The sequence below is a fragment of the Rhinolophus hipposideros genome (genome assembly GCF_964194185.1).
Source record: "Rhinolophus hipposideros genome assembly, chromosome: 19".
Lineage (NCBI taxonomy): Eukaryota > Metazoa > Chordata > Mammalia > Chiroptera > Rhinolophidae > Rhinolophus > Rhinolophus hipposideros.
The window spans coordinates 27,872,274-27,899,751 of record NC_138065.1 but is presented as its reverse complement, the minus strand read 5'-3'; the positions used below and the strand labels follow the sequence as shown (position 1 = coordinate 27,899,751).

Here is a 27,478-nt window from a genome sequence, read left to right as displayed (position 1 = left end):
ATTAGTGGCCAATGGCTTACGGGTTACAGCTAATGGCCAACTAGCCACAGCTGATGGCCATTTGATCACAGTTGATGGCCATTTACTACCCGAGCCAGCACCTTTCTATGTGAGGCCGAGAGCCTGGAAACGGCTTTCTGGGGCTCTGTCCCCACAACTTCTTTAAGTCCTGTTAAGCTAGGAAGCCAGGAAGTAAGGAAGGATAAATCTAAACCAAAGAATCCTGTCTGTTGTTTAATATTGGAAATTACGTTATGAATTTGCTGTACCTTATTGATGTAGGTTATGTTGGATCTGCCGGCAGTTTCTGAGTGTGGGTCAGGATCGTGTCTCGTGAAGCCAAAGAATGGAAACATGGACCAGGGAGAGGAAAAAAGTTTTAAAAAGAGGATAGTTTATTAGAGGCAGGAGAAGAGGTTGCAGCTCCTGAGCAGGAGGGGTCCCCAATGGGGGTGTCCGTGACTGAGGCAAAAGCTCTTACTTTTATGCTTTCCCTTGTCTGCTTGGGGAAGGGGAGCTGTTTGAAGAAGGGAACTATTTGAAGAGGGGAACTGGCGCTTTCTAATGAAATTCGTCTACCAGGTTTGTTCTGCTTGCCCATCCTAAAGGAATCAGCAAAGTAATCCACTCTTATCTATCAGATCTGTTCCATTTGTCAGGCCAAAATGAATTTTATGATTAACCTCAAGGCCTTGTTACACTATATCCTGGAGTGAAGGAGTGATTTCAAAACCTGAAGTTTTAGGATATGGCTGTCTTTTGTTTATTTCACCAGGGACCCCCCCCCTATCTACTTAGCAATCGTACTAACTAACCTGTTTCAGCATTAAGGATAATAACTACCCCACAGAGATGTGGCTGTGAGAAATGGGTGGAAAACTTGGGGAAGTATCCAATCCACAGTGAGCTGGTTACTTCCTCTTCCCGCCTCTCTGGGCTGCAGAGAAGAGGGGGTTATGATGTCAAGACTGGGAAAGGGAGCATGCTAGGAACAGAAAAGCCCTTTCCTCATTTCCTAGCCCCAAGGATTGTGCTCTGCCTCTTAAGGCCTGCCTATGGTATAGTAGCTACTCTTGCCTCACCCTCCCTCTAATCCCACTTCCAATACGTTGTGTTCTCCCCATACATTGTGTTCTCCCCATCTTGTCTTTTTGAGGATTGCCAAGGGAGATAAGGCTGGGAAATCTAGAGAAAGAATGTAAAGCCTCTTGGAGTAAGTCCTTTTTAAAAGCAGGTGGAAGTGATCCCATCTCCCTTCCTCCATTCCCCTGGGGCTTGTGAACAACCCTCAATGCCCCTAGCTCTGCAGCCAATCCTCCCTCAGCCCTTAGTATGCTATAGAATGCAGTGATTGGCTTTGAAATACAGAAATTAAGCTGGAGTAAACTTCAGAAGGGTCACCTGTGAGGGTGTGGAGAGAGGTTTGGGAGTGGGAAAGCAGCTCACAGACAGTTCATAGAATCCCAGAGTCACCACCTCTTTTTGGCCTAAGAGTTCAGTCAATCAGCACTGGTCAGGTAGGAAAACTTCGGTAAGGGTTGGGGCCATCAGGCAGTCAGTTCAATTTGGTCTCGGTGGATTGGGAAGTATACGGGCAAAACAGAATTGAGAAAATAAAAAAAATCCTAAACCCCCTCTAAAACAGTACATACAAACCAGGAAGCATTAAAAGTCAGGCTCTCTAAAGCCAGGTCAGAGATTTCCATTCATGTAGTCTATTAATAAGCTCTCCCAGGTGATTCTGAGCTGGAGGTCTGAAGTCCACATTTTAAGGAACTGCTCCTGAAACGACATACACAATTTCATGGTTGGACGTTCTTTCTTTGGTCTACAAAAATTCTCCTGTTGTGAAACTTGTTTCTTCCAATCCTGCTTCCTTCTCTGCAGACTAAACTGTCATCAGGGTTTGGCTTGGCACCTCACTGGGGCAATGGTAACCATGGTAACCTAAGTGGGGTGTGTGTGTGTGTGTGGGGGGGGAGAAACCGTGACCCTGGGCCTGGCTCTTCCAGGGGCTGCGGACAGTTAGACCCCATGCTAGTCCCTTGAGGGTTCGCGTCCTGACCCAATAGTTCAGCCAAAGCCAAAGCGAGAAGCAGGACGCGCCACGGCGGGCCAGTCTTTCAGAGTTCGGGGCCCCGCTGCAGCCCCCACTGGAGTGGTTAGCGGGAGGGTTCGGGTTCCAGGGGCCACCAACACGTCACCTCCGCCCTACTGAGCGGAGGACAGGGGCGGGGCCGGAGGCGGGGCCTGGGCCTGGGCCCCCTGGTTGCTATGCCAACACGTCAACACCCAGCGCCTCCTAGGAGGTGCGGGCAGCAGAGGCGGCGGAGGTTCGGTTTGAGATGGTGAGGTCCCCGGTGATGGGGGAGAACCTCAGGTGGTGCCTCAACTGTTCTGAATTGGGTTGGATTTCTGAGCCGGGAAAATGGAGTACTAGGGGAGTGCAGAAGGTGTCGGAAGGCCCAGGATCGGGAGGACACCCCTAGAAGAGGCAAGGGAAGTCCTGAGGAACTTGCTTTTCCAAAAGAGGAATTAGGGCGGCGATAGGAATTAAAAGTGTAAAATGATGCTGAGCGTGGAAGTTGGGGAGAAAGGGATGTCCCAACCTTTTCCCCCTACTATCAGACTGGGGCCTCTATGGGCTGGGGGTTGTGGGATGTGAGGGGGAAAAAACACTGGTGACGAGGCCAGATGACAGGTTGTCTGACACTAACTAGCAGTGACAACACATAAATCACAGAATATTTTTGACTTTCAGTTTTCTCTTTTGTTACTTGGGTTTTGGGGTCACTCAGCTGCTACTAAACAAATATTTGCAAATGAATGAATGAATGAGGAAGGTACCAGTTTTGAAAGACCCTGGAGGGATTGGGACTGGTCTGGCTGGCCTGAAAAGGACTACAAGGGTCATGAGGGTTGAGAAGGGCAGCAGGCCTGGGAGGAGCTATGCAGGGGATGTCTAGGCTCCAGTGAGGAGTGTGTTGGTCCCTGAATGATAAGGGAGGTGGGTGGAGGATAGGTGTTGGAGCCTTGGGGTATTGGAAATAACGTTTGAATTTCTGAGGGCACACCTAAGTGGCAAAGGTGGCTCCTTGTGTGTACTAGTGGACATATTTCCTGCCCAGAGGTGACACTACTTTTCTGGGGCTCAGTGGTTCAAATGCAGGGTACCCAAGTAGAGATTTCAGAAGAGCTTTGTTAATTACAAGATAAACAAGTCTCCAGAAAAGAGCAGTTCCCCTCTTCTGAGACCTACCTAAGGTTTTGCAGTGGGGTCTTTTTCACCTAGGCGTTTGTTCTGTATATTATTCCTAGCTCTCCTCAGTGCCTTACAGGCACAGTGGTGTATATCTGTCTGTGAGGGCCTAGCATCACACCTGGCATCTAAGGGCATACAGTAAAAGTTTGTGCTTTTTTTTCTCTTGTTTTAAAAATTTCATATTTCTAAGCCCAAATTGATCAGTGAGTTGCATCAGGGCTAGGCTTGTGGGCTTCTCTGCACCCAGATCAGGGATTCCCCATCCAAGGGCCGCTCAGGGAAGGGGTTTGCTCTGCTGACTGAGCCCTTCTGAAATCCCTTGGACAGGACTGGGCATAAGGGAACCTCTGAGAAGCAGCAAGTCAAGTTAGTGACCTCGGCTCATCTGGCAGGCCAGGTGTATATGAGAGAGAGAAAAAAAGAGAGATGCTGCTCGCTAGCTTATGAGAGTGTTTGGGGGAGTGGGGAGAGATGGTGTTGGTGGGGAGGCTCACAACCAGGCAGACCTCCAGGACCCTTAAAAACAAGGAATAACAACATCTTGTAGAAGGAGGGATGAACCTCAGTACTGACTAGGATGTTGTCTTAAGAAGGCATCCGACAGATGGCCACCTGGTTCCATTTGAAGAAAGAGGTAAACTGAGTGGATCACTTAGTGAAAGCCTGGGTGCCTGCTGCCTAAGCATCCCGACCTTCTCAGTAACCAAAGCTTATAGAAAAAGGAAGTAGAATCAGGAAGAGCTCAAATCCTGAATTTGCTAGCTTGCAGTGAACCTATATGCAAAGGAGGAGCTAGATCCAGGGTGGAGAGGACATCCAGAAAAGAACATGCCTTCAGCTTTGTTCAGTTGATAGATGTTCCAGTTTTGTCAGGGAAACTCTACACCATCCTGTCCCAGCTCTGTCTTGCTGGATTTGAGCTGAACATCCTGGGCCCTGGGACATAAAATGCTGTAGTTTTTAAAGGGCTGGAGTCTCCTGTGTTCAGAGTTGGAGCATCAGGTCCACTGTTATGTTTCGTTTTCAAATAAAAATAGTTTTGGGTGTTTTTTTTTCTGATCATAAAAAGAGTTACCTACTCATTGCAAAAAATTATTCAATACAAGAAATGTCTTAAGATGGTAATGCTCACCTGAAATTAAACATTTTTGTGAAAATTCTTTCAGTAACACACTATGGGTGCATATCCTCATACAAACATTTTTATAGGGGTACTTACATGTCTTATATTCTGTTTTCTTTAAAACAATATGGTATGGAGATTATCCTATATCAATGACTAAGTCAAAATCATCATCCAATTGACCAGCTAATCTTACTGCATCAGAGTCTCTCCCAGAGCTCTGAGCAGTGGCCAAATATTTATACTCCTGGGATAGGATGATTTTTGAAGAGAAAGGGAGTCAGCTAGGTCACCAAAATGAAAATATTAAAGTTGGGCTGGCATCTTTATCTGTGCCCAATCTTCATCTTCCCCAATCCCTCCTGCCTCTTCAGCTATTACTACCAGTTTTTATCAGGCTCTCTTCCTTTTTCTCAAGAGCTGCCTCCCACTAAGAACTAGACAGGCTTTCTTCTAGGCACTGCTCAGCTTCTTGGGGATGTTTATTTGGTCATGCAAGAAATAAAATCAGCCCTTCACCTCTTGAAAGAACCTCTTGGCTACTGACTCTGGTCCAGAAGGATCTAACTTTCCATTTCTGCTTGTTTCTTCATTTTTCTCCAGTATTTTTACACAGTGACATCTCTAATCCTTCTTATTACTCTTGGCAAACTGGTTATTCTAATCCTGGTGTACGGCTTGTGGTTTCAAAGTCAGCATTTCCCCAGTGAGGTTTTCTCTGCCACCCAATCCTAGATCTCAGTGCTTCCCTCTGCCCTGCCCAGTGGCTACTTTTCTGTGGTCATCTGTTTTCCTTCCTCTGTTCTGACTTCTATGCTCAGGCAGTTGAGTATCTTTTGAATGACTTCCTCTTGATCTGGGTACCAAGATCATAGGAAAGAGGTGATGGCAGTGTCAGCCCTGAGGAACCCGTAGCCTGGTGGACACTTGTGGACAAGAGAAAACCTGCAGAAGCCCTTGAAAAGAAATAGGAAAACAAATGCAAAACAATAATAATACTTTCCATCTGTACTCCAGCCCTTTCACCTACATAATTTTCCATAATGCAGGCCATACTTGTACGTGATATGGAATATGTGAAGTGGTGGAGTGGCCTGGACTCAGGCAGGCATGTTCCAGAAAGGCTTCTGTCTTAGTCTGGTCTGCAGCCCTTGAGAGGTCATCTTGCTTGCTTTCATTCATCAATTCTTCATCAAATGCATATTGAGCTCCTACTATGTGTTAGGACTGCATCTTTTCCCTTAATTGTGTACAGCACTCACACTATCGCTCATGATCCAGTGCCTTCCACTTTTTCCAGTTATTCCCAATGCTTAGTCTCAGTACCATCTATTGCAGTTTTTATTCATTTCCTCTTATTTTATTTTTGGTGGAAAGGGGAACAGTTGCTCATCTGTTGCTTTAGTCTGTTGCTTTAGTCTGTTGTTAGGCATCGTTGGGGCTGCTATATTTGCTTTTTAATAAATCTGAACATTTTTGGTCTGCTCCATTGGGGCTGACTGTGGCTGCGAATGGAGGGACGTTCCCTCTGCAAGCCTGTTGATACTTGTGCCAAGCAGTGAGGAAGAGTACACACAGTAGTGCTCCTTGTACAGAACAGAGCCAGCTGGAGAATAACTGCTCAATTTAGTGTGAAAACCTGAAACAGGTAGAAGAGGTGCTGGGGTGTCTGGTTGGTCATGGTAGATGAAAGCTTTCAAAACACACTGTCCATTGTTTAGTGACCTGGAATGCACAGTCCATTTCCCTGTCCATTCTGTCCCTTTGACAGTTGCTGATTCCCAGGCTTGGGAGACCCAATGTGTATAGCTCATTTCCCCAAGACATCCCAGCTTAGATAACTGTGAGAGATGTGGGCTCCTGCAAAGTGAGAATTGAATCAGCTTTGGATTAAGCCTGGAGTTGTCCCACAGTCCTCACAGAAGCCACCTCCTGGAGACAGACTTCTCCTCTGGGGACTGAGCTGAAACTGGATGAGCTTTGGGAATGAGGTTGTATTAGTCAGGGTTCCTGTTATAAGTATGAGAGACAGAACTTTAAGGATTTGGGAGAGCTCACGGACCTGACATCAAGGCTGGGAAACTAGGCTTGGTAAATGGGAACGAAGGGAGCAGTTGCAGCTAGAACAGAGGCCAAAAACACAATACTGCACTGGTCTGGTGAGGACCCTTGATGCTGTTTTGCACCTCCAATGCTGGCAGCTTTCGCTGTGAGGTGCTGCTAGTGTCTTTATCAGCACTGCCCTAGACACTAGGTGTGGTTGTGACTGCTGCCTTTTCCAGAAAGGTTTTCCTTGTTCTTCTTCTTGCATCACTAGTTCGCTGTCCCTTGTCAGGCTTCGGTGATCTGATTGGTTTTGCCGAAGCTTGGAAAACGAATATCTGGTGTCTTCAGCTTTGATAATCAGAGATGAACCTTGTCTCCAAACCTCATTAGAGGGGAAATCTCCAAACATAGAAGACACTGGGTGGTTAAAACTGACTAATGCACACTAAAGGGGTCCTGGGAGTGAAAGTCACACGGTGGACATTATGTACTAGTTTGTCTGATTGTAGCTGGCAATTAGTCATCATTCATCCATTAAAGTTTATTAGGCACCAACTGTGTGCCAAGCAGGAGGCAAGGTGCTTTTCCATCCTTAATATCCTCTGCTCCCCACTATAACCTTGTGAGATTATGGAGACATGAAAGAGGTCGAATAATAGTGTTGTTTGTGGAGGGGGCTTGGAGCTCAGGCTGAGAAGATTGGACGTGAAGAGGACACAATACATTTCTGGGGAGGCAAGCCCAGATGACCTCACAAGAGAGTGTCCTTGTGGGAAATTGGGACTGGGCCAACAATGAGGTTATCCTCTCACCTTGTTTCCTTCCTTCTTTCTTCCATATGGCAACATGACTTGGCCTTCAGCTCAAGGACTACAGAAATACTCCTTCTCACTGAGCTAGTGTGCCTGGCCCCTACCTAGAGAGCCCTCTGTTTCTGTGGGGGTGTCCTCTACATTTCAGGGTTCATTCAGGTGCTTTCCCTCAGTGGCTTTTCTGCAGGCACCCCTACCTACCCTGGCATGGGCTGGTGAAGTGTGTTTACCTTGCCAAGGATCCAGATGGCACTCAATACTGATGGCCCAAACTTTCTGCCTCTTTCTGCAGCCGTTACACACAACTGGTGTTCTGAGGTGTTCTTCTACCACTTCCAACAGATCAAGGAATAGGACTCGCTATCGGACCAAAACCATGAGCTCCGAAGTAGATGAGAGCCTCTTTGGAGGTATCAAGGTAACCCTCTCCCAGCCCCTCCAGGTAGCTACCACCTGGAGGTAGTGACCTGGACTAGTGTTGCTCGGAATAATGCTAGCACTGGTCACATCAGCCCCTCTCTCTGATGAAGACAGAAGAAAGTTCTGAGAGCTAGCAGTTGAACCCTGACATCTAGTGTGGCCCATGTATACCACACACCTGGCTTTCTCCACTAATACAAGCGTCATGTCTGCACAGCATTGAAAATTTGTTGTAATTTCGAAGGGGAGGCTTGGCTGCAGAGAGTTTGATAGTTGCTCAGTGAACACTCCATGGTGAAAACATTGGAGGGCCACTGGACCAAGCTTGCAGACACAGAGCAACATATTTCCCCCTTCATCTAAGAACAACATTGGATCAAACCACAGAGTCATCCTCCTTTCCCAGGTGCTCAACAAAAATAATTTCTTAGCTTTGGGAAACGAGCAGGGCTTTATTTGCCATCCTGACTAAAGAAGCTGACAACTTCTTTAGTCTAAGAAGGAGAGCTAAAGCATTACTTGGAATAATCTTGGTACAGATGGAGTTCACCAGGGGAGAAGGAAGAGAGGCAAGACTAGAAAGAGAATGAGACATGGAGAGAAGGGTATTTAGAGATTGAGAGAGAAAAGAGAGGAAAGATGCCAGTGGTGGCGTGAATACCTTTGGCAGCAGGTGGGCTGGAGAGAGGAGAGGTGATACCTATCCCTGCTCCTCACTATCCTCATTGGGAATCAAAAGGGACTTTGCAGAGGGTTCAAGACAGGTATCTTTCTGCATTTAGAAGACCCCCACTCTGCAGCTGCTTTCCTATTGACAAGGGGAAGAATCAAAGGAATGTAATTTCTAGTCAAAGCGAAAATAGATTTGGAAAGACTCTCTAGGAGTAGTCCTGCTGGCTAGCAAAAGGAGCAGTCAGAACGATGCCGTTCCTGGCCCTGTTTCTTTGGCCTTATTGCTGGGTGAGAGTCTAAGAAGTCTCTCAATCGGCAGTAGGGGGCAGAAGGGGTCTGTGGCATGACTTGGAAGCAGAGATGGGCACACAGTGGCAGCAGCACTCTGGGACCTCTATGCAAAGTGAGGTTCTCAGGACAGGAAGGACCTCGATTGAGGCCATCCCTTTGCCTCCACTCAGGATCACAATTACTGCATTAATGACAAATGAAATTCTCTCCTGTGTTCAAAAATTTCCTGAAATAAGTTATTTCATTTTCTTATTACCTAACTCTCTCACTGTCAGAAATTTTTGAAAAAACATATGTCTTGTATTCTTGCTGAATTTGAACTCTCTGATTTCCTCACCACATTAGATTTAAGGGCAGGTCTCTACCAGGCCATTTAGCCATTTCTAACTTCCCCCATATGGCCTTTTTCTTGGGGAATCAGAGCAAATTAATCTAATCCTTAGAAAACACTAAAAATGTGAATATCATAGATTGGATGAGTCTGTAACAAATTGTATTGCTTCAAGCCCACAGTGTGATCAAAGAGAGAGTTATTCCTTCTTTCATAAATCATGGAGGGAGAAGATGGAGACCTAAAATTTTCATTCCTGATAGTTTTAGGTTAGGAATGAACACACACTAGCAACCTCTCTTTCTATCTGTTCAGGAGTATGCACACAAGTTATAGAGAGGCCTTGTTCTCAGAAGAGCTGGTCAGTACAGAACACATCTGGCCAAGTTCAAGTGTAGAGCACGATGCTGCTTTCTCAGTGCCCTAGCTACTCTTGATGGTTCTGCAGTCTGGGCCCCAGCCAGCCTCCTTTGCCACTGGATGGGGTGAAAGCCCCAGGAGAGGGGAAGTTTACACTTGAAGTTAGGCCTGACCAATGGGAAGTGAGATGACCAGCTTCTAAGCTGTCTTTGCTGAACCCATAGCCTCTGGCCCAGAGTGACAGACCCATCGTGCTGCTCCGAGATAAGCATGCCATTCAGAAAACTCTCACTGCTCTGGGCTTGGACCACAAGCCGGAGACCATCCAGCTCATCACTAGGGACATGGTTCGGAAACTCATGTGAGTACCCAGGGCCCAAACCCAGGTCTGCTGAAAGCTGGGTGAAGGGAAAACTCACCTGGTTTCACTGTCAGTCAAGTCTCCACTTATTTTGTGTTCATTTCCCCTGTTTGTTTCATATTCTCCTTCTTTCTTCTTCATGTTGGCGTCTCTGTTTCTCCCCTCTTGTATCTATTATTTCCACTACCCTTGGTTCCCAGCTTCTTTCTTTTTCCTCTCTTCTGGCTGCTGTAGGACCTACAGGGCTGGTAGAAGGGAGGTGCTTAGTGGGACCTCCCTGAGCCCCCATTAGTGCACTTGGTAAAGGGAATGGTCCAAATGAGTCACTTCCTTTTTACTGCATCAGGAATCTGAAGCAAAGGGAAACTGACTGGTTGCCTAATTACCCCCTGGCTTCTACCCAGGCTCTGAGGCCATAAGAAGAAATTCCCACAGGCTCTTGGGTTCTTTTGGGATAAGCTTAGCACAGCTTCCCCACTGGAGCTGCCTCCTTGCTTGGCCCCTCCTGTGGGATTTGGGCCTCACTCAGCAATGTGAAATGAGACAGTACTGTTGCTCGGTGGTTTAGCTCTTGTGCAAGTGCTTCATTCCCTGAAACTGTTCTTACTCTGGCCCCACCTTCCAACAGTTTGAATTGCTATAAAATGCTGCCTGTGTCACGAGCTGGGGAGGCAAGGCTCCAGCAGCACCATCTGGTCAGTCCGGGGAATTAAATGGCCAAAAATGGTGAGAAGCCCTGTGGCCATCCCTGGGATGCGAGAAATTGTTCCTTCTTGGAGGGGTCTAGTCCTGAAAACACATTGGAGTTGAAGCTGCTGTCTCCTTGTCTGGGCTGCTGAAAGCCCACGACATGCTGCCTCAGATTCAGATCATTCCTGGTCATTCCAGATTCCAGACTGTTTGGGGCCGTGCCATTCAGTGAATCATGAGATTTTGGCTAATCTCCAAATTCACCACTCATTTGCTCCACCTCCTGGACCTCCCCCCACACTAGTTTTATTAGATGAGGTTTCACTTCCTGCCTTAGACTGCTGCGTCTCATTGCTATGTGCCTGTTAAATGGCCTCACCCAGAAGCAGCTTTATTCCCACCCCCTGTTTCTCCCACCTCCGTCTTTAATGTATGTCGTTTGTTTGTAATCATTATAATTACTTATTGGTTTGTTGAATGGTTGGGCAGCTAGAAAGGAGGGGTCTACAGACACGTCTCCAACTGTTGTTGATCAGACATTCTAATTAATGTTTAGAGTTCAAAGCTTCTCTCTGGTCTGGATGGGCAGGGTGTTTAGGTTTCTCACTAGCATCCATTTCAACCCGTTTGGCGTCCCCTTGTCCTTTTTATGTCATCCTTGAGGAATAATCCATTTTTAAAGTTTAATTCGACAGTTTTGTTTTGAGTTCTCATTCTGTGCCCAGCACTGGGCCAGACTACTAAGCTACCAATGTTGTTAATACAGAGACTATGTCCTGAAGGAGTTGTAATCCGGCGAGGATAAAGGCCCCACCCAGCTGGCCATAACATGGGCAGTGAGAGCAGAGTGTGGTGGACTCAGAGATAGGGGGTGGTCTGTTGGGCCTGATGTGGGTGATCGACATATGTGTATATTGGTGGGAGGGCCATGGATGGCTACACAAAGAAGGCTGGGCCTTTTAGAGAAAGTTCTTAAAATGTCTTTTTATAGCCTGTGATGCTACTTCACCCTCTGCTGGATGTCTTCTTCCCAGTGGACCCACAGTGCAATTGGCAGTCCTTCCTACCACTGGCCATGTTCATGCTGGAGGGTTGGCAATGATGAGGGGAGGGAAGAGAGCAGAGAAGCCTACATCGTGGTGCCGAGAGCTCTTTCTCACTTCCCCTCCCTAACTTTGTTCATTCCTTATGTCAGCGTTCCCACCAAGGATCCCTCTGGGGAGTCCCTTATCATGAGCCCCGAGGAGTTTGAGCGGATCAAATGGGCATCCCATGTGCTAACCAGAGAAGAACTCGAGGCCAGGGAGCAGGCCTTCAGGAAGGAAAAGGAAGCCATTATGGTAGCTAAGCCCCTGAGCCCTGGTCTCAATAGATGGGGGGCAGAAGAGAGACGTACTGGGGAGAGGGCCAGCTTTCCATGAAACTTGGGGATCTAGTTAGGGGACCCTGGAACAAGGCATGGATGGAGACATGCTCTAGAATGAAGCCTAGTTGTGGGAGTAACTAGGGGGCAACGGGAGTGGCGAGGATGAAGTCAGGCTGAGAAAATTCTGGGTTCTGATAGCATGATGGAGTGAAGCAAAATCATATTGGGTCACCTGTGGTAGCCAGGCTAGTGGCCAGGACACAGGCTTTAATCCCACACTGATGCAGTCTGGTCTCCTGTAGGATGCAATGACCACACGCAAGACAGTCATGAAAGAGAAGGAAATGGTTTGGAGGAACAACAAGAAGCTCAGTGACCTAGAGGAGGTGGCCAAGGAGAGGGCCCAGAACCTTCTGCAGAGAGCCAACAAGCTGCGGATGGAGCAGGAGGAGGAGCTCAAGGACATGAACAAGGTGGGGGGCCCTGCATTTCTTCCCTCCTCTTATTCAAACTCTGGACAGCATTGGTTCCATCTGGAGGCAGGGCAAGAAGGGGGAAAAGTGAAGTGAGGGGTTGGCTGGAGAGGGGAAGTGAGGTTGGGGGTTGGGGGACAGCTGCATCTGTCATATGGTTGCTGTGCTTTGAGCTGCTGTGTGACCTTCAGCGAGGCACTTGCCCTCCCTGAACCTCACTTCATCTGTAAAGTCCAAGGGTAAACTACTTGGCACAGTTATTGGCAGGATTAAATAAGCTGAAATATGGGAGAGGCTTTGCAAACTGTGGATTGATCAATAAATGGGATATTACTTTTATTTTTATCCTGCTAGTTTAATTCTGGCCACAGAGGGTGATCCAGGCCATTGGGTTCTTTTTCAAGTGTTTTAGCTGAAAGCACAAAGGCTAGAGGCTCATTTGAATTCTATTTTGTTTCTCATTGCCTGTGGTTCACTTCTCAACCCAATGAAAAATGTGGACGCCCCAACCCCTTCATCTATTTCTTTCTCTCAGGTACATCTCTACTTATATCTTCATTTATTTTCTAAAGCTTTTGCTTCATGGTTCTTATTGATGACCCTGGGTTATTATCCCCTTCGGTGTGATGTTGGGCTCTTCCAGCTTAAAAGTTTGTTGGCTTGGCCTCTGCAAGTGTTTTTAGTTTCCCTGAGGAGTAGAACAGGGGTCTTAACTGGGGTTCATGGGTCCCTAAGGGGACCACAAACCTCTGAAATTTCATGGAGATTTTGTGTGTCTATATGTAAGTGAGTTTTATGGAGGAAAGGGGGCAATAGCTTTCATCATATTCCCAAAGAGTGATTATGACCCCCTAACACTAAGACCCAATATGCTGAAAGACGCTACTCTGGTCCTCTCCTTGCACAAATTAGCACTTAGGAGCCCATTAAGTGTTAGGTTTGAACTATATTAAGGGGAAGGGCAAATATAAGAATGTTCTTGCTTTTCTGTGCTTGTAAGCTGCTATGTGCATTTACAGCACACTGGATAGTGCTCTGCTCCCATTTCTGCCCCCTCCAACTTCTACACCCTCGTGATGCATTCCTCCCTAACCTTACTCCCAGACCTAGTGCCACAATTTCATTTCCACTCTTCAGATCATCCTCAATGCCAAGTGCCATGCCATCCGGGATGCCCAAATCCTGGAAAAGCAGCTGATCCAGAAAGAACTAGATGCAGAAGAGAAGCGACTGGATCAGATGATGGAGGTGGAACGGCAGAAATCCATTCAAAGGCAGGAGGAATGGGACAGGAAGAGGAAGGAGGAAAGAATACGGTAAAGAGGTGGTTTTTGCATCTTCTTCTGTCATTTCCATGTATCTTTAGGTCCATGTAGCCTTTCCCAGAGGGAAGAGATGAGAAATGGCCATTATCATCATCTATTATTATCTCAAAACATTTATGAAGTCATTCCTAGAACCACAGAACTTCCTAAAGTTTATTTCCAAGATTATAACACATGCTGCGCAATCTGGCCCCAATTCAGCCTCATTTCTCACCATTTCCTGCCATCCACTCTATGTGTTTTCCCATTTCCCAACATGCCAGGTCTTGTCATAAGTTCCTGCTGCTTTGAATATCTTTCTCTTTCCTTTCTTCTGGAAAACACTGTCTCTTCCTCGAGTATATAGTTTTGTTGTCACTTCCCCCAAGAAGCCTCCCTCTCTTCCCCAAGTAGGCTTGGTGACTCTGTCCTCTGTGTTCCATCACACTGTGTTTATACCTAGCACACAACTTGTTGCACTTTGGCTCTCTGATCCTTACTAGATGGAGGACAGGGTCCCTGTCTCATTCATTTCTGTAGCTCCTGGGCCTAGCAGAGTGTTTGGCCTATAGTAGGTACTTAATACATGAAATAATTAGAATGAATAAATTTAGTCCCCTTTGTTTTGCAGAAAAGGGCAAGACCCAAAGCAGGTAAATTATAGAATGGCAGTGTCCTAGATTTAGAACACCAACCATATAATATAAGAATTACCTCTATAAATAGTACTTGTACCACACTGAATGGCAGTTCTCTCTCCCCACCTGTATTCTGTTGCACTCTTGCACCATTCATCTCTGGATTTCTAGTAGGTACCTGGTGGACTATAGTAGGCTCCCAATAAAAGTTGATTTAATGGCTAAGTGGCTCTTCACCTTCTGTATAAATAGCTCCAATCGAGGAAAAATGTCTGCCTCATTAGGCAGCTCTAATGATTTGAGCTGGTCTTTATACTTATAGAGTTCAAACCCGCTTCCATATGACTTACTCATTACTCCCGTTTATTTCATCTAGAGTCATGAAGCCATTCGAGTGCTCTATCTGAATGTGAATTTCATACTCTTTGCCCTAGATTCTTATCCTAATCTGTGTCTTCTCACATTCTTCCAGCCTTTACTCATATACCCCAGTGTATGGGTGCTTCTAAGTCTATTGATATCCCAAAAGACATAGGGAGCCATGGGCAGCACTGATTGTAGAGACTGGTTCCTCAGTCTCAGCCCTGTCCACCAGCTGCTGTCTCAAAATGTGCGATAGAATATAAGAAAGACTGTCGGCAAACTAGGCATGGGAGGTAGTCTTGGATGACACGATACTCAGGGTGATAGCAGAGATACTGGAGGAAGAAGTTGTGGGCTTTTGAACTCTTGAAGCTCTGTGAAGCCAGCATGGGAAGCCAGCTCCGTGTGGCTCTGGGAAGGCTTGGGAGGTTGTAGGATTTCTGAAGCTCTTTATACACTGGAAGGGAGGAAGTACATTATAACGTGGAGTGAACTCTTGGGAAGCAAATGAAGAAATGGAATAATATCAAGAAGGGTGAGTCCCAGACCCAGGAAAATAGAGAACTGATCACTCGCGACACTTTGCAGAAGGACTTTGGTCTGAGTTCATGAAGCATAGCAATGTTTAGGCACTTCTCAAATTGTTCCTGTCACACTTCCCATGCTGAAAGTTATTTGGGTGGAGGTTGGAGCATAGAGACTTGGACCCTCGATTTCTAAGACACTGTGGCCCTATTCCCTCCAGAGGAAGACGGCACATTGTGCAGCAGATGGAAAAGAACCAGGAGGGGCGATCACTACTTGCTGAGCAATGGGAGCAGGAGAAGCAGCAGCTGCTGGAATACATAGAACAGCTCCACAAGGAGGATCTCAGGGTAACAGGCTGGACAGATATGCCAACTTCCACAAGCATCAGCAACAAAGCCTTCCAAAATTTGGGGGTTTAAGGGAGTAGACTAATTTTCTGCCAGGCACATACTCATTTTACAACACCATCACCATCAACTTTTTATTGGCATATTAAACATTTATTTGGCCATGGCGCCATGCTGGGGATGAGCAGTGATTTGGATAGAGACTCTCTGACTCTTGGGGACCTGGGGTCCAAGACTGACATGTCCATGTGAATGGACACATAAAGGAAATATATGGCTGCACGATTTACACAAATAAACAGAGGGATGTTTTATAGTCTTCCCTTAATTATCTAGGGATGCTATACACTTTATAGATGAACAGTAGTAGTGTCTTAGTTCCAGGCTCCCTGCTGTTCGTTACCACATTCAAAGTATATAGCATCCAGATGTCATTAATTGTGTTGAGGAGCCAAACCTTTTTTTCCTGTTAGCCTAAATAAAATTAGTAGGCATATCCATTGCAAAATAAATGATGACTAAGTACACTTAAAAAAAAAAAAAGCTGTTCCATTTGCCTTATTTGGTCTTTTGGAATACACAAAAGCACAGTCAGGGACATGGCAAGCATTTGGAGCATTTATTCTTTTTCTCCCTTTTGAAAATTTTTATACACAAAGACAAGTTGAAAGAATTATACCACACCAATCAATGCTTCACTAATTTAATGATTGTTAATATCTGCCTTAGTTGCTTGTCTCTTTTAGATGTATATGCATATTTTGATAAACTATTTAAAAGACACTGTGCTACTAAATGCTTCAGTCTGCATCTCCAAAGAACATTCTCTGAAGACATTCTCTTACATGTCAACAATACCATTATCACATCCCTTATCAAAAAATCAAATCCAATGATTCTATATCATTTAGTATTTAATCCATATTAAAATTTCTCCAATTGTTCCAAAAATGTATTACAGTTGTTTTCTTTTTCCCAAACCAGAATCACTCGCTTAAGTCTCTTTAGTCTGTTTTGATCTAGAAGAGTTTCCGTTTTCATTCATTAGTTCATTTATTTTTATAACACTGATATTTTGAAGCATCCATGTTAGTTGACTTGAAGAATATCCTAAAGTCTGATTTGTCTGATTGTTTTCTTGAGGTGCCATTTAATTTGTGGAAAACATATGCTTTTATTTCTGTTCTCCTCCCCCATGTTCATGGATGATTGAATTGTTATCTCCAGTGCATTTGATGGTGGTGAGTGACAGGGGCTCCTGAAGGGTCTCACAGATGCCCTTATGATTATAATGGCTTTTCAGAGGACCTCTGGTACAGGAGGAGGATCACCTGGATAGTAAAGGAAGATGAGGGGGCATGTAGCCTTGTGAACTGCTTCAGAAGGAGACCAACAAGGCCAAGAAGACAGAACAACCTGGCAAATTTCCTGGCTCAGGAAAGAGAGGGAAAGGGCCAGGAAGGAGAGGCATGGGATAAATACAAAGGGAAAGGGGTGAGAAATGAATGCTGGAAAATCCAACTAGATTGTGGGGAGTGGGAATTGGTAGGTTCACTGAGAAAGTTCCAGGTGTCACCGAGTCAACACCATTAGACTGATGTTTTGTCACTGTCATTTCGCTGTCCTTCTAAGAAGCACTCCCTGAGTCTCCATGAAGTATTGTTAGGCAACTTTAAGGTAGAAAACTGTGCCCCTCCAGCTTAGACTTGCCTTATCATCTCAGGGTAGCACAAGAGCAGCTTTTACCACCTTGCTAGCAAGATGGAGAAAAATGAGGGGAGTTCATCTGCAGTTGCTTTGGAATGGCTTCAAAGATGGGAAACGAAAAGTCCTTTGGTTTCTTGGAAATGATATAAACTAACAAAAACACAAATTAAAATGTAAATAGGCAAAGAAAGTAAATACATGATTGTATGTATGTCATAAATCAGAGGTTGGCAGCTTTTTTAGCTTTGAGGGTCAATGGGATTATAGAATGCCTGGGGTACCAGTGGCAGGCCTAAAACTGGGGGGAAGAAGTAGAAAGGAAATGAAGAAAGGAAGAAGGAGAAAAAGGAGTGTGAGAGTTGGAGGAGCAGAAGAGGAAAAGTGGAGTGCACAAGGACTTGGGTACAGTGAGAGTGAAGGAATCCTGGTAGCCATGATTCAGGTGCCACATAGCCCTGGCTAGAGGCAGACGGCTTCCTGGAGGAAGGAGCCCTGAACTATGTAGGCAGTGAGCCAGGTTGGGGGAAAGACAGTAGAATTGCTTTGAATGAGTCAAGGCAGAAGCTGCACTGAGGAGCAGAAGGCCAGGGAAAGGGGCTCAGTCTTTGAAGAAATGGAGGGAGCTGGAAACAGTGTGTGTGGGGGGTTGACTTGATGGGTAGAAGCAAGGAGTCTGAGTTTGATTGGAAGGGTGTAGGGTGTAGGGAGACAGTAGCACAAAATTCCAGTGTCCCTCCACAATGGGGCCTGAGAACGTGGTCGGGCTCAGAAGTGGTCCTATCATCTGGAGCTTCCAAAGGCTTATGGCTGGAAAAGGCAGAGGCTCCTTACTTAGAAGGGAGCTTGTCATTGAGGATCACACTGGTTCTCTGATCTCTATTGCTCATTGTGTTTCTCTGTGTTTACGATTTTTTGTTTCTCACATGCCACTCACTTTGGCCCCCACTTCCCTGCCTTATTTAGCAATAGTTTATTGAGTGTTTTCTGTTTTCCTCATTGGGCTACATGCTATTGAGAAAGAGAAGAAATGTGACACATGGTCCCTGTCTTCTACTTATGACAGAATGAACACAAAGGAAATGCATGGGACATACAAAGCAGTGTAAAATTAAATCCCAGGAGGTGTGGCACTATCTTAAGTGCAGAGATTCAGAAGAGAAGAGAGAATTGAACATGGGGCAGTCAAGTAAGACTTCCAGAGAAGATTGGAACTTTAATTTTGACAGACCAGGTTTCAAAATTCTGCTCTGGGGTTTATTAGCTGTATGGCCCTGGGGAAATCACTTACACTTCAGGCCTCAGTTTCTTCATCTGCATGAGAGCGATAACAAGGCCTACCTTTCAGGGTTTTGGGATGTATTTAGGTGTCAGAGATAGATTATGTGCCCAATGAATAGAAAGTACCCAATTAGGGCAATACTTATTATTTAAATCATTACTGTTGATGATGACCAAAAGTTTGGGTTTAAATAGGAGAAGAAAATTAAAGGCAGGAGGAACATACCATGAACAAAGCCACACGGATGGGGTTTAGCATGACATGTGGGAGACGCGGATTAGAATTTTAAGATCCTCTACTTCCTGAGAGTATATATAGGTCAACAGTAACAGGGGCTTCCATGAAGTTAGATGAAGACTGAAGAGGCCATTTGGCTGGAAGAGGTCATTGACGACCTCTTTAACAAAGGATAGAAATGGAAGCATTTGTCTCCTTGCGTCTATTTGTGCCTCTCTATTGTAGTATGCTAGTATCTTTTGGTCTTTTGCCCTTCTACTCTGAGGCTCTCTTCCCTTTGCTGGCAGGACATGGAACAAAGGCACCAGCAAAAACTGAAGATACAAGCTGAGATTAAGCGCATAAATGACGAGAGCCAGAAACAGAAAGCAGAGCTGCTGGCTCAGGAGAAGCTGGCAGACCAGATGGTGATGGAGTTCACCAAGAAGAAGATGGTAGGGAGCTGGTTTCTGATGCCTGGGTCTTCTGGCCAGGAATGGAATGTCTGTCATAGGGAAAGACAGGCCTGAGAACCAAGGGGACTTCAACTCAAGGCAGCCCTGTCTTCATTCTAAAACTCATGTCCTTAGTTCAAGAGCCTGGCTTCTTTTCCTCTTCATCTTGGCCAGTGCACTTGTTCATTAACAGACAGCCTGGAAAGGCACACAAATTAGGGTATTATTATCCTTGTTAACACCTTTGATTAGAAGTTGGAATGAGGGTCAGGTGCAGGCAGGGAAGAAAATTGAAACTATTGGTGAAAGTAAAGTTATCTGTGGATTCCTCATGACCTGGATAATTATATCCCCGGTAATCATGAGTCAGCTTCCCCATAAATTTCTTGTGAAAATTCCTATATTGGGAATCCTGTACTGGGTGCTAGACTCAGAAAATAGACCCCCATCCCTCACTGTAGAACCCATAACAAATGCATCATAGAGCAGAGGGCAATGCCTGCAAAAGTTACTGGGAGATGCAGTTTAGGAATGTGCAGGTTCATTCTGGGGCAAAATGGGGTAATGGTCTTTGAGGAATGATGGCAGGCAAAAAAAAAAAAAAGCATTTAAGCACTGTTTAGATGGAGTGAACATGGATTTATGTGAAAAGAGAAGGATGGTCTCAAGGTAGCAGGAAATTTATTTAATTCTATGTGTTGGTCCTGTCTCCCTTCTAGTTTTGAGGTTCCGTGACGACAGAGGTCACATCATACTTTATAGTAGAGTTTTAATTATGGACAAGGGGAGGGTGTGGGTATAATTTGAAAAGGCATAGGGATATACCTACATACTCCCAAGGCAAACCACAGAAAGTGAAGCTCAACAAAGCTTATTTACTGGCTTTCGTTTTCTTATTGGATGCCAGGATATACAGGGAACAGAATGAGAATGCAAGACGGGCAGGGGGGCGGGGGAGAGAAAGCATAGATGGTTCATGCATAATAGTTGTAATGCAGGGACTTAGCTCCCAGTCCACCCACCCCCAACCCCGCACAAGAACACAGGATATAGTGAAGCCAAAAAGGAACACCAACGGAGCCATAGATACTGGAGTCATACCACTATATTCTCAATGGAGGCTGGTGGAGACACAAAAGCAAACATCCATCAGTACCCCAGCAAGGGGTCTTCCTGCACCAGTCTCACGCCTGGCGAGACACAGGATAGGATCGACATGATCCACAATCCACAACCTGCTTGCTAACTGCACTTGCTAGCTGCAATCCGCAGTCCGCTTCTCTGCCAACCGACCCCTTGCCAGTCACAACCCGCTGTCTGCTTCTCTGCCAACCAACCAACCCACTAGACTAGCCACAGCAGTTATATTAGTGGCTAATGGCTAACCGGTAACAGCTGATGGCCAACCAGCCACAGGGGATGGCCATCTGATTACAGTTTATGACCATCTAAGAACCAAGCCAGCACCTTCTCACGTGAGACCGAGAGCCTGGAAACTGCTCTCTGGGATTCTGTCCCCACAATAGTGATCACACAACTGCCACTTGTTGAGCCCTTAATCTGTGCACAGGTTCTATGCCAAGTGCTTCACATGTTGTGGGGACAGAGTCCCAGAGAACAATTTCTAGGCTCTCAGCCTCACGTGGAGAGGTGCTGGCTTAGGCAGTAGATGACCATGAACAGTAACTAGTTGGCTGCCAGCTGTTACCTGTTAGCCATTAGCCACTAATAAAACTGCCTTGGCTGAGCTAGCAAGGGCGGATTGCAGTTAGCAAGGGGTTGGCAGGCAGGCAGGCAGGCAGGCAGAGAAGCAGATGGCGGATTGCAGCTAGCAACTGGGGTTGGTTGGTTGGCAGAGAAGCAGACAGCAGATTGCGGATCGTGTGGCTCCTGCTTCCTGTGTCTCCAACCCAGCTGCTAGCAAGACTATAGTGGTATGAACCCCCTATCCATGGCTCCGTTGGTGTTCCTTTTTGGCCTCACCATGTCCTGTGTTCTTATGCGGGGAGCAGGACCAGAGACCCCACGTAACACACATGTTGATTCATTTAATCATTACAATCTCCTTGTGAACCTAGTCACTGATTGATTAAAATGTCCTGAATGCTTCAATATGTGTCCATTGTCAGACGAGGCTGAACATATCTAGATACTATGTACATCACATGGAACTCAGAATCTATTTCCCTGAGTTGGTGAAGGTGGTGATAATAAGCCAGTCATGTGTTGGAGTTGGTGAACAGGTTTGCTGGCTGCAGCAGAGCATCTGTGGCAGTCATGATAAGAAATGAGGTGATACCAGAGAGCTGAGAGCAGTTGTTGGGATTGCCTTGGACCTTGAGCAGAGCTGGAAGCATGGAATAGTGAAGAATCACCATAGATTTCTGAGCAGAGGAAGATGTCTTGTCTTCATACATGGAGAGGGCATTGGCAGAGGTAGCTGCGAGAGGCTGATGACTGGCAAAGGGATCAGGCACTTGGGCATGCCCACAGCCCACTGTGAGTATCCATGTATGCTTTAAGCCCTTTCGTGACCTCATTGGGGTCTCTGTTCTTGCAGCCACGGTTGCCCCTTGAGAGCTAATTGGCTGTGGAAGCCTCCAGAGTTCTCTGCCTGCCATCTAGAGCAAGGTGGAACAGAGAGACCAGCTTGACACACAGCCAGCATGCACAGCTCACAAGCAGGCAACGCACTGGGCTGCACAGAAGTGTGGGCAGGTAGAATGGGGTCTAGGGAATGTTCTCTATGGGAAGATCACATTTCCACCCAACCTGAGCCATTAGTTTTATGTCTGACCTCGAATGGTCATTGGGAAGCTGGGTTTGGGAAGCTTTTAGGAATATATCTGTTTTATCAGAGAAGTAGCAAAAGGAGCTAATTTTGGTGGTTCACTCCTTAAGTATCTGCTAACCTGTGTGTTGGCCATTTGCCCAGGAACTGATGAGATAACCTCTACCTGCTGTACTTTATAAGACAGGCAGGGGAGTCACAATTGTTACTTCTAGAAACTTGGCCCAGTGGCTTTGCAACTTGGAAATTGTTAAGTAGTGGAAGGAGCGTGAAGGCTGTGCTCAGGACACCTGCATTCAAATCCTGTTTGGTAGGTGACTAGCTCTGCAACCTTGGGCAGGACCCTCAATCTCTATGAACATCAGTTTCCTCATCTATAATATCTATTTCATGAGATGAGAAGATCCTCTGGGATAATACGGGAGAAAGCATTTTACAAACACTAATTGGTTTCTATTTCCATACATTGATACATAGTCATTCTGGTCTACTATAAGGAGTCCAGAGGTGGTAGGGGATATACTGGACAGACTGGTACAGGGGCTTGGTTTCTCTCTGTAAGGCTTGCAGCGAGATAATGAAGCTAAGAGAGTCAGGTGGGTTGAGAAAGGTGAATGCTTTATCCTGTGCTCTCCGGGCGAGGTTCACCGGTCCGCAGACAGGGCCGGTGAAGTCGGGCCCAGGGCAGACTTTCCTTTTTGGCAGGCTCAAGAAGCAGAGTTTGAGGCTGAGCAGGAGAGAATACGGAGGGAGAAAGAGAAGGAGATTGCCCTCCTGAGGGCCATGCAGGAGAAGGCCCAGGATTACCAGGCAGAACAGGTATCTACTTAGTCTTTGCTTCCCTCAACCTCTCCCAATCTTTTACTATTCCTTTGACAGCCTTTAAAATGTAAAATGGCCTTGTGGGTGGAGATTTAGAAGAGATGAGCCAGTTATCTGAGAAGAAAGGGTGGGTCTGCTCCCAGCGCCAATGGCAGCAAAGACCAAGCAGTGCATTATGCCTAAGTCCTTAAGATTCAAGAGGAAGTTTTTGGCTACTTTGTAAAGAACTTTCAACCTCAACTGTGAAAAACAGAGAAAACAGTGCTATCTCTATCATTAGCAGTTTTTAAAACTAGAAGCAATTTCAGGACTGTCTGGAGGTGTTTGAGGTATAGGGAAAGAATTGGAATGAGTGGAATGGAAGAACAAGATGGCCCTTTGGGGTATATTCTGACCTGAAAGTTCTATGACAGGACTCCATTTCCTATGATAACCTTGCTGCCAGAGAAATTCACGGAGATTCTCAAAGCAGGCTGTGTCAGACAGAGTCTGTGAGGGAGTGTCTTCCCAAATGCACCTGGTCAGTGCGGAGGTTGTTTTGCGTCCTCACTGGTCTCCCAACCCTCTCCTTTCCCAGGATGCCTTGCGGGCCAAGCGCAACCAGGAAGTAGCAGACAGAGAGTGGCGCAGAAAGGAAAGGGAAAATGTGCTGAAGAAGATGGAAACAGAAGCCAAACTGCGTAAAAGTCGGCTGGAGCAGGTGGCGTTCAAGGAGCACAGTCTAGCCGTTCAGGTGCAACGGGACCGGGATGAGTTCGAGAGGATCCTCCGGTAGGAGGAGCTGGGAACCTTGGTTTTCTTTCTTTACCCTGTGGCAGGGATGCCGGTATTGGGTAGAGGAGCTTTCTGGCAATTCCACAGACATGCACATCCACCTTGACTGAGTTGGTGGGGTCATTCTAACCAGAAGGACGATTGAAATATTTCAGACTCTTGAACCAAGAATTTTGTGATTAGAGAACTGGAAAGCACCTGGAAAGGTTGAAGGAATTGGGGATTGTTGGGATTATGTACCCTGAAGCGTTAAAGGTGTAAGAAAAGGTATAAATCTGGTCCTTTCTGCCCGCCCCCCCCCCCCCCCCCCCCGCCCCACAATCCCCACCTTACAAGGTAGGGATTAAACGGCAGCAGGGAGGTTTAGGAGAGATGGAGAGAACTTCAAACACTAATGGTTGTGAGTCACTGGATCAGGGCTTTAAGGGAGGTCTTTGCCATTCATTTGACAAATTTGTACTAAGCACATGTGTTCAAGGCTCTGTGTTGCGGGCTATGGGATATATTAGAGATGAATAAAACATTGTCCTTGTCCATTCATGTAGGAAGGATGCTAGACACTCATTTGGATGAACCTCATGTATACATATATCCGTGCCTCCTGCCTTGCCAGCTCTTTATCGTTTTATTTTGTTCTTTCTGTTGGCTCAATGATAATTCCAGCACATAAGTGGAAGCTATGTGTTCACATCTCTCACTGTCCCTGCCCCCTCTTCCACCCCTAAAGCAGTCAGCAGTCACAGCTGCTCTGTTTTCTATTAGGCACTATCTGCCACCACCAGACCTGGCCCCTGGGGTGTTCTCCTGACTCTTAACTGTTCTGGCCTAACTGGGAATGACTCCCTTCTTGCTCTAGTTCAGACTCCATAAGATCAGGAAATTTCAAAAGGAAACAAATGAAACAAAATTTGAATTGGGGATTGGGGGTTGGGATACAAAATTACTGAAATTATACTCAGATAAGTAGAGATTGAAAGGTGCAGCCTGGCTTGCTTGGTTTGCATGCTCTAAGTCCTTCTTCTTGGCATGGCCCATTAGTCACATGCCAGACCAGACCCCCAGACCCCTGGCCAGAGACAGAGCAGATCCAGAAATCTCTGTCCTTATCAGAGTCAGGTTACTGGTCTTATGTTGAACTGCAGCCTGTCCCCACTGGCTGCAATTTGGCTCTAACTTTCCCTACCCTCAAGGGTTATGCCATGGTCTCTGGCTACCTGGTGAAGAAGGCAGCTTCCTTAATGGCCCCAAAGATTCTGCCCCTGGGCTCCAGAGTGCCCTCCTCAGCCTCTATGCCTTTAGACATCTGTGTTGCCTTTAGCGGGCACTAATAAATGTTAATGGAAAGAAATTAAAATTCTACTTCTGCCACTGACCCATTTGTTCTTTGCTTTGTTTGCCTGATGCCAGTTATTAAAGCTAGACCAGTCATTTGGAGAAGTTCAATTTTACCTGTTGTTCTAGGTTAGCATCTAGACCTAGTGTCTCCAGGGCCATGTGACTACCATAGTGGGTGTCTTCAAGTGCTAGGTGCATCTCTGCCATAGCCAACTTTTCCTACTTCAAAAACATGGCCTCTTGTACGGCCTATATATGGACTTCGTGCTTCTGGACAGAGGGATGCCTTTAACTCCAGCCTGTTGACTAAGCAGAGATAGCTGACCGACTCTACCTAGTGGTTCTTAGAAACGCCTAGGAGCTTTCAAAAAGCACTGATGCCCAAGCTCTACCTCCACAGATTCTGATTTAACTGGTTTGGGGTGAGATCCAGGAATCAGTAGTTTTAGAAAGGTCCCAGGGGATTGTAATATAGGCAGGCTCCAAGATCACTTGCTTTAACCCTGTGAAATGGCCTAGTTCTTCCCCATTCAGATTTTCAACTGCTGGCCACCCCCAGGGGCTCTTTAGTGACACATACAGGTCCCCTATTTCCATTGTTTCACAAAATGTGAAACAATAGGAAACGTCTCTATATAGAAAAATAATGACAAGGCAAAGAGGAGAGTCTTCCTGCTGCTGTAGATGTGCCTGAGCAGTGGGGATTTGGTGTTTAAATACAGAGGGGCAGGGAATTCAGTAGTTCTCTTTTGATAAACTGAGAAGGCTGTGTAGTGGGAGTTGAATTTTAGGAGGTGCTCACATGGTATAAAAGAGTTGCTGGGGTTGAGCTGATACCCCATGTATGAGTTATGGTGCATCTTAGAAGATGGCTAGAGGGAAATGAGTAAGTGAAATGATGCTTTTGGTACCTTTGTTGGGGTGTGAGTGACTCCAGGGAGCAGAGAAGGTGAGAGATCCCTGCCTAAAATGATTTTACATTTTGTTTTTTATTACATTGAGAAAAAAATGATAAGATGAGCTATGATTGCCTTTCCTCAGAGATGTGAATACATTTCATTAGAGTTTTTCTGAGCCTAACTAGTATACATTAGCTATTTCCCCCCTGATGTCACGGTCCATGGGAAGGAAGAGAGGAAAGAAAGGAAGGAGGTACTAAGGGAGGGAGGGAGGGAGGGACAGACAGAGAGAGAGAGATATCTTAGAACAAGCTGGAGAGGAGTTGTGCATTCTTATAAGAGAGAAGAGTAGGAACAATAGCTTCCAGTGGATAAAACTCTGGATGTAGGACCAGCTACATAATTTGCAGGGCTCAGTGAAAAATGAGATTGTGGGGCCCCTTGTTCAAAAGTTATTAAGAATTTCAAAACAGTGACAGCAGAGCATGAAGCTAAGCATGGGGCCCTTCTAAGCGTGCTTGTGGCATACAGTTGTATGTACTGGCTGGGCAGGACTTGGGGAGCATGTGCAGAGGCAGCCTTTGGAGCTGATCTCTGAGCCACAAAACAAGAGGGCCAGAGCGTGGAGATCTGTGGTCTCTGAAACACGTCCACTGGAGAAGCCCACCCAGGAGGCTCCCCTAGGGCCTTTCCTTGGCAGAGCCAGCTCAGCCCAGTCTACCCCATAATCTGTGTCCCTCCTCCAGGGCTCAGAGAGAGCAGATTGAAAAGGAGCGGCGGGAGGAGGAGAAAAAAGCCACAGGGCGCTTACAGCATGCCAATGAGCTCCGGCGCCAGGTGCGTGAGAACCAGCAGAAACAGGTGCAGGACCGGATCACCACCTTCGAAGAGGGCCGACGCCTCAAAGAGGAGGCCCAGAAGCGGTGTGAGCGTATTAAAGACATCAAGAAGAGAATGATTGAAGAGCTGAGGTACACTTTTATCTGTTCCCCCCGTTCCTCTTTCCTTCCCCAGGAGATGGCATGTCGGGCTAGAAAGCTGGGATTCAGGGATTGAAGGGGTGTTACATAGGTGTTCAGGGATGTTGCCTTCTGAAGGGGGCTCCAGCAGAAAGTCCTAGGACTTGGGTTTTCCTGGCTTTCTGGGAACTACTTGGTAGGATGCTAGAGACTTGACAGAAATATGTTTGGGGGATGGTTTGTGGGAGTGGGGTTGGGGGTGTAGGGCCCCAGGTTCTGTAAGCCACCCAGAGCCCACTTCCTGCTACTTACTCTCTGGTCCCACCCTCCCCTTACACCTACCCTGTGTTTCCCTGGCAGAGCTACCGGCCTTCCTGAGAAGTACTGCATTGAAGCTGAGCGCAAAGCTAACATCCTACCAGCCACCTCTGTGAACTGAGGGGCACCTCCAAGCCCCTCCGGATGTTTTCAGGGGAAGATTCCAACTAGTCTGAGTGTCCATGACTGCTGCTAACCTAGACATTTTGAAGTTACAGATTAAATCTATTCTACTTCTCTTAAGGAACAGCCCACGTTTCTTGTGTGGGGATGTGGCTACAATAGGGTACTGAACGTGGAACAAAATAGGTTACAGGAGACCCAAGTATGGGTGCTGTGATGTTCAGGGGCTGGGAATGGGAGGATGCTCTCCATGATCATCCTAAGCAAGGTGGTCCCTTTGTTCTTGTGGCTCATGGCCTTTTTGTGATCCTCTGAGATGCTGTCATGTTCATTTTCAGCATAGTGTAGTCTCTGTCTCCATTCCACACCCAGCTCAGAGGCATTTCAGGGCTGTGGCAAGGAGCTAGATGTTC

At 46.3% G+C, this 27,478-nt stretch overlaps 1 protein-coding gene and 1 long non-coding RNA gene across 3 annotated transcripts in view; one reads left to right on the top strand and one right to left on the bottom strand.

Moving 5' to 3' along the window:
• The window catches only part of LOC308487126, a 44,847-nt gene that overhangs the window by 937 nt on the left and 16,432 nt on the right, over nucleotides 1–27,478 (bottom strand). Inside the window, exons 3-4 of the long non-coding RNA XR_013991677.1 lie at nucleotides 9,737–9,923; nucleotides 270–1,782 (exon numbers count right to left, since the gene is read on the bottom strand). This is a non-coding gene — a long non-coding RNA (uncharacterized lncRNA). The remainder of the gene's footprint in view (nucleotides 1–269; nucleotides 1,783–9,736; nucleotides 9,924–27,478) is intronic.
• On the top strand, nucleotides 2,309–27,183 carry CFAP45 (cilia and flagella associated protein 45). 2 transcript variants are annotated; one of them, XM_081025063.1, is made up of 12 exons: nucleotides 2,311–2,348; nucleotides 7,536–7,661; nucleotides 9,542–9,678; nucleotides 11,564–11,708; nucleotides 12,037–12,207; nucleotides 13,345–13,523; nucleotides 15,258–15,387; nucleotides 18,898–19,044; nucleotides 22,541–22,654; nucleotides 23,235–23,428; nucleotides 26,412–26,636; nucleotides 26,985–27,183. In XM_081025063.1, the coding sequence occupies exons 1-12, from the start codon at nucleotides 2,346–2,348 to the stop codon at nucleotides 27,061–27,063; spliced, it is 1,650 nt and encodes a 549-aa protein (XP_080881189.1). In that variant the 5' UTR covers nucleotides 2,311–2,345; the 3' UTR covers nucleotides 27,064–27,183. The 2 variants fall into 2 exon arrangements, with proteins under 2 accessions (XP_080881190.1, XP_080881189.1); XM_081025064.1 differs by lacking the exon at nucleotides 22,541–22,654 and having other exon boundaries at nucleotides 2,309–2,348; nucleotides 26,985–27,182.

Bases quoted from the DNA above. Each gene is read 5' to 3' on its own strand.
- CFAP45 (XM_081025063.1), top strand. The intron at 11,709-12,036 runs GTAGCTAAGCCC...GGTCTCCTGTAG, and splicing joins AGGAAAAGGAAGCCATTATG to GATGCAATGACCACACGCAA. The intron at 15,388-18,897 runs GTAACAGGCTGG...CTTTGCTGGCAG, and splicing joins TCCACAAGGAGGATCTCAGG to GACATGGAACAAAGGCACCA.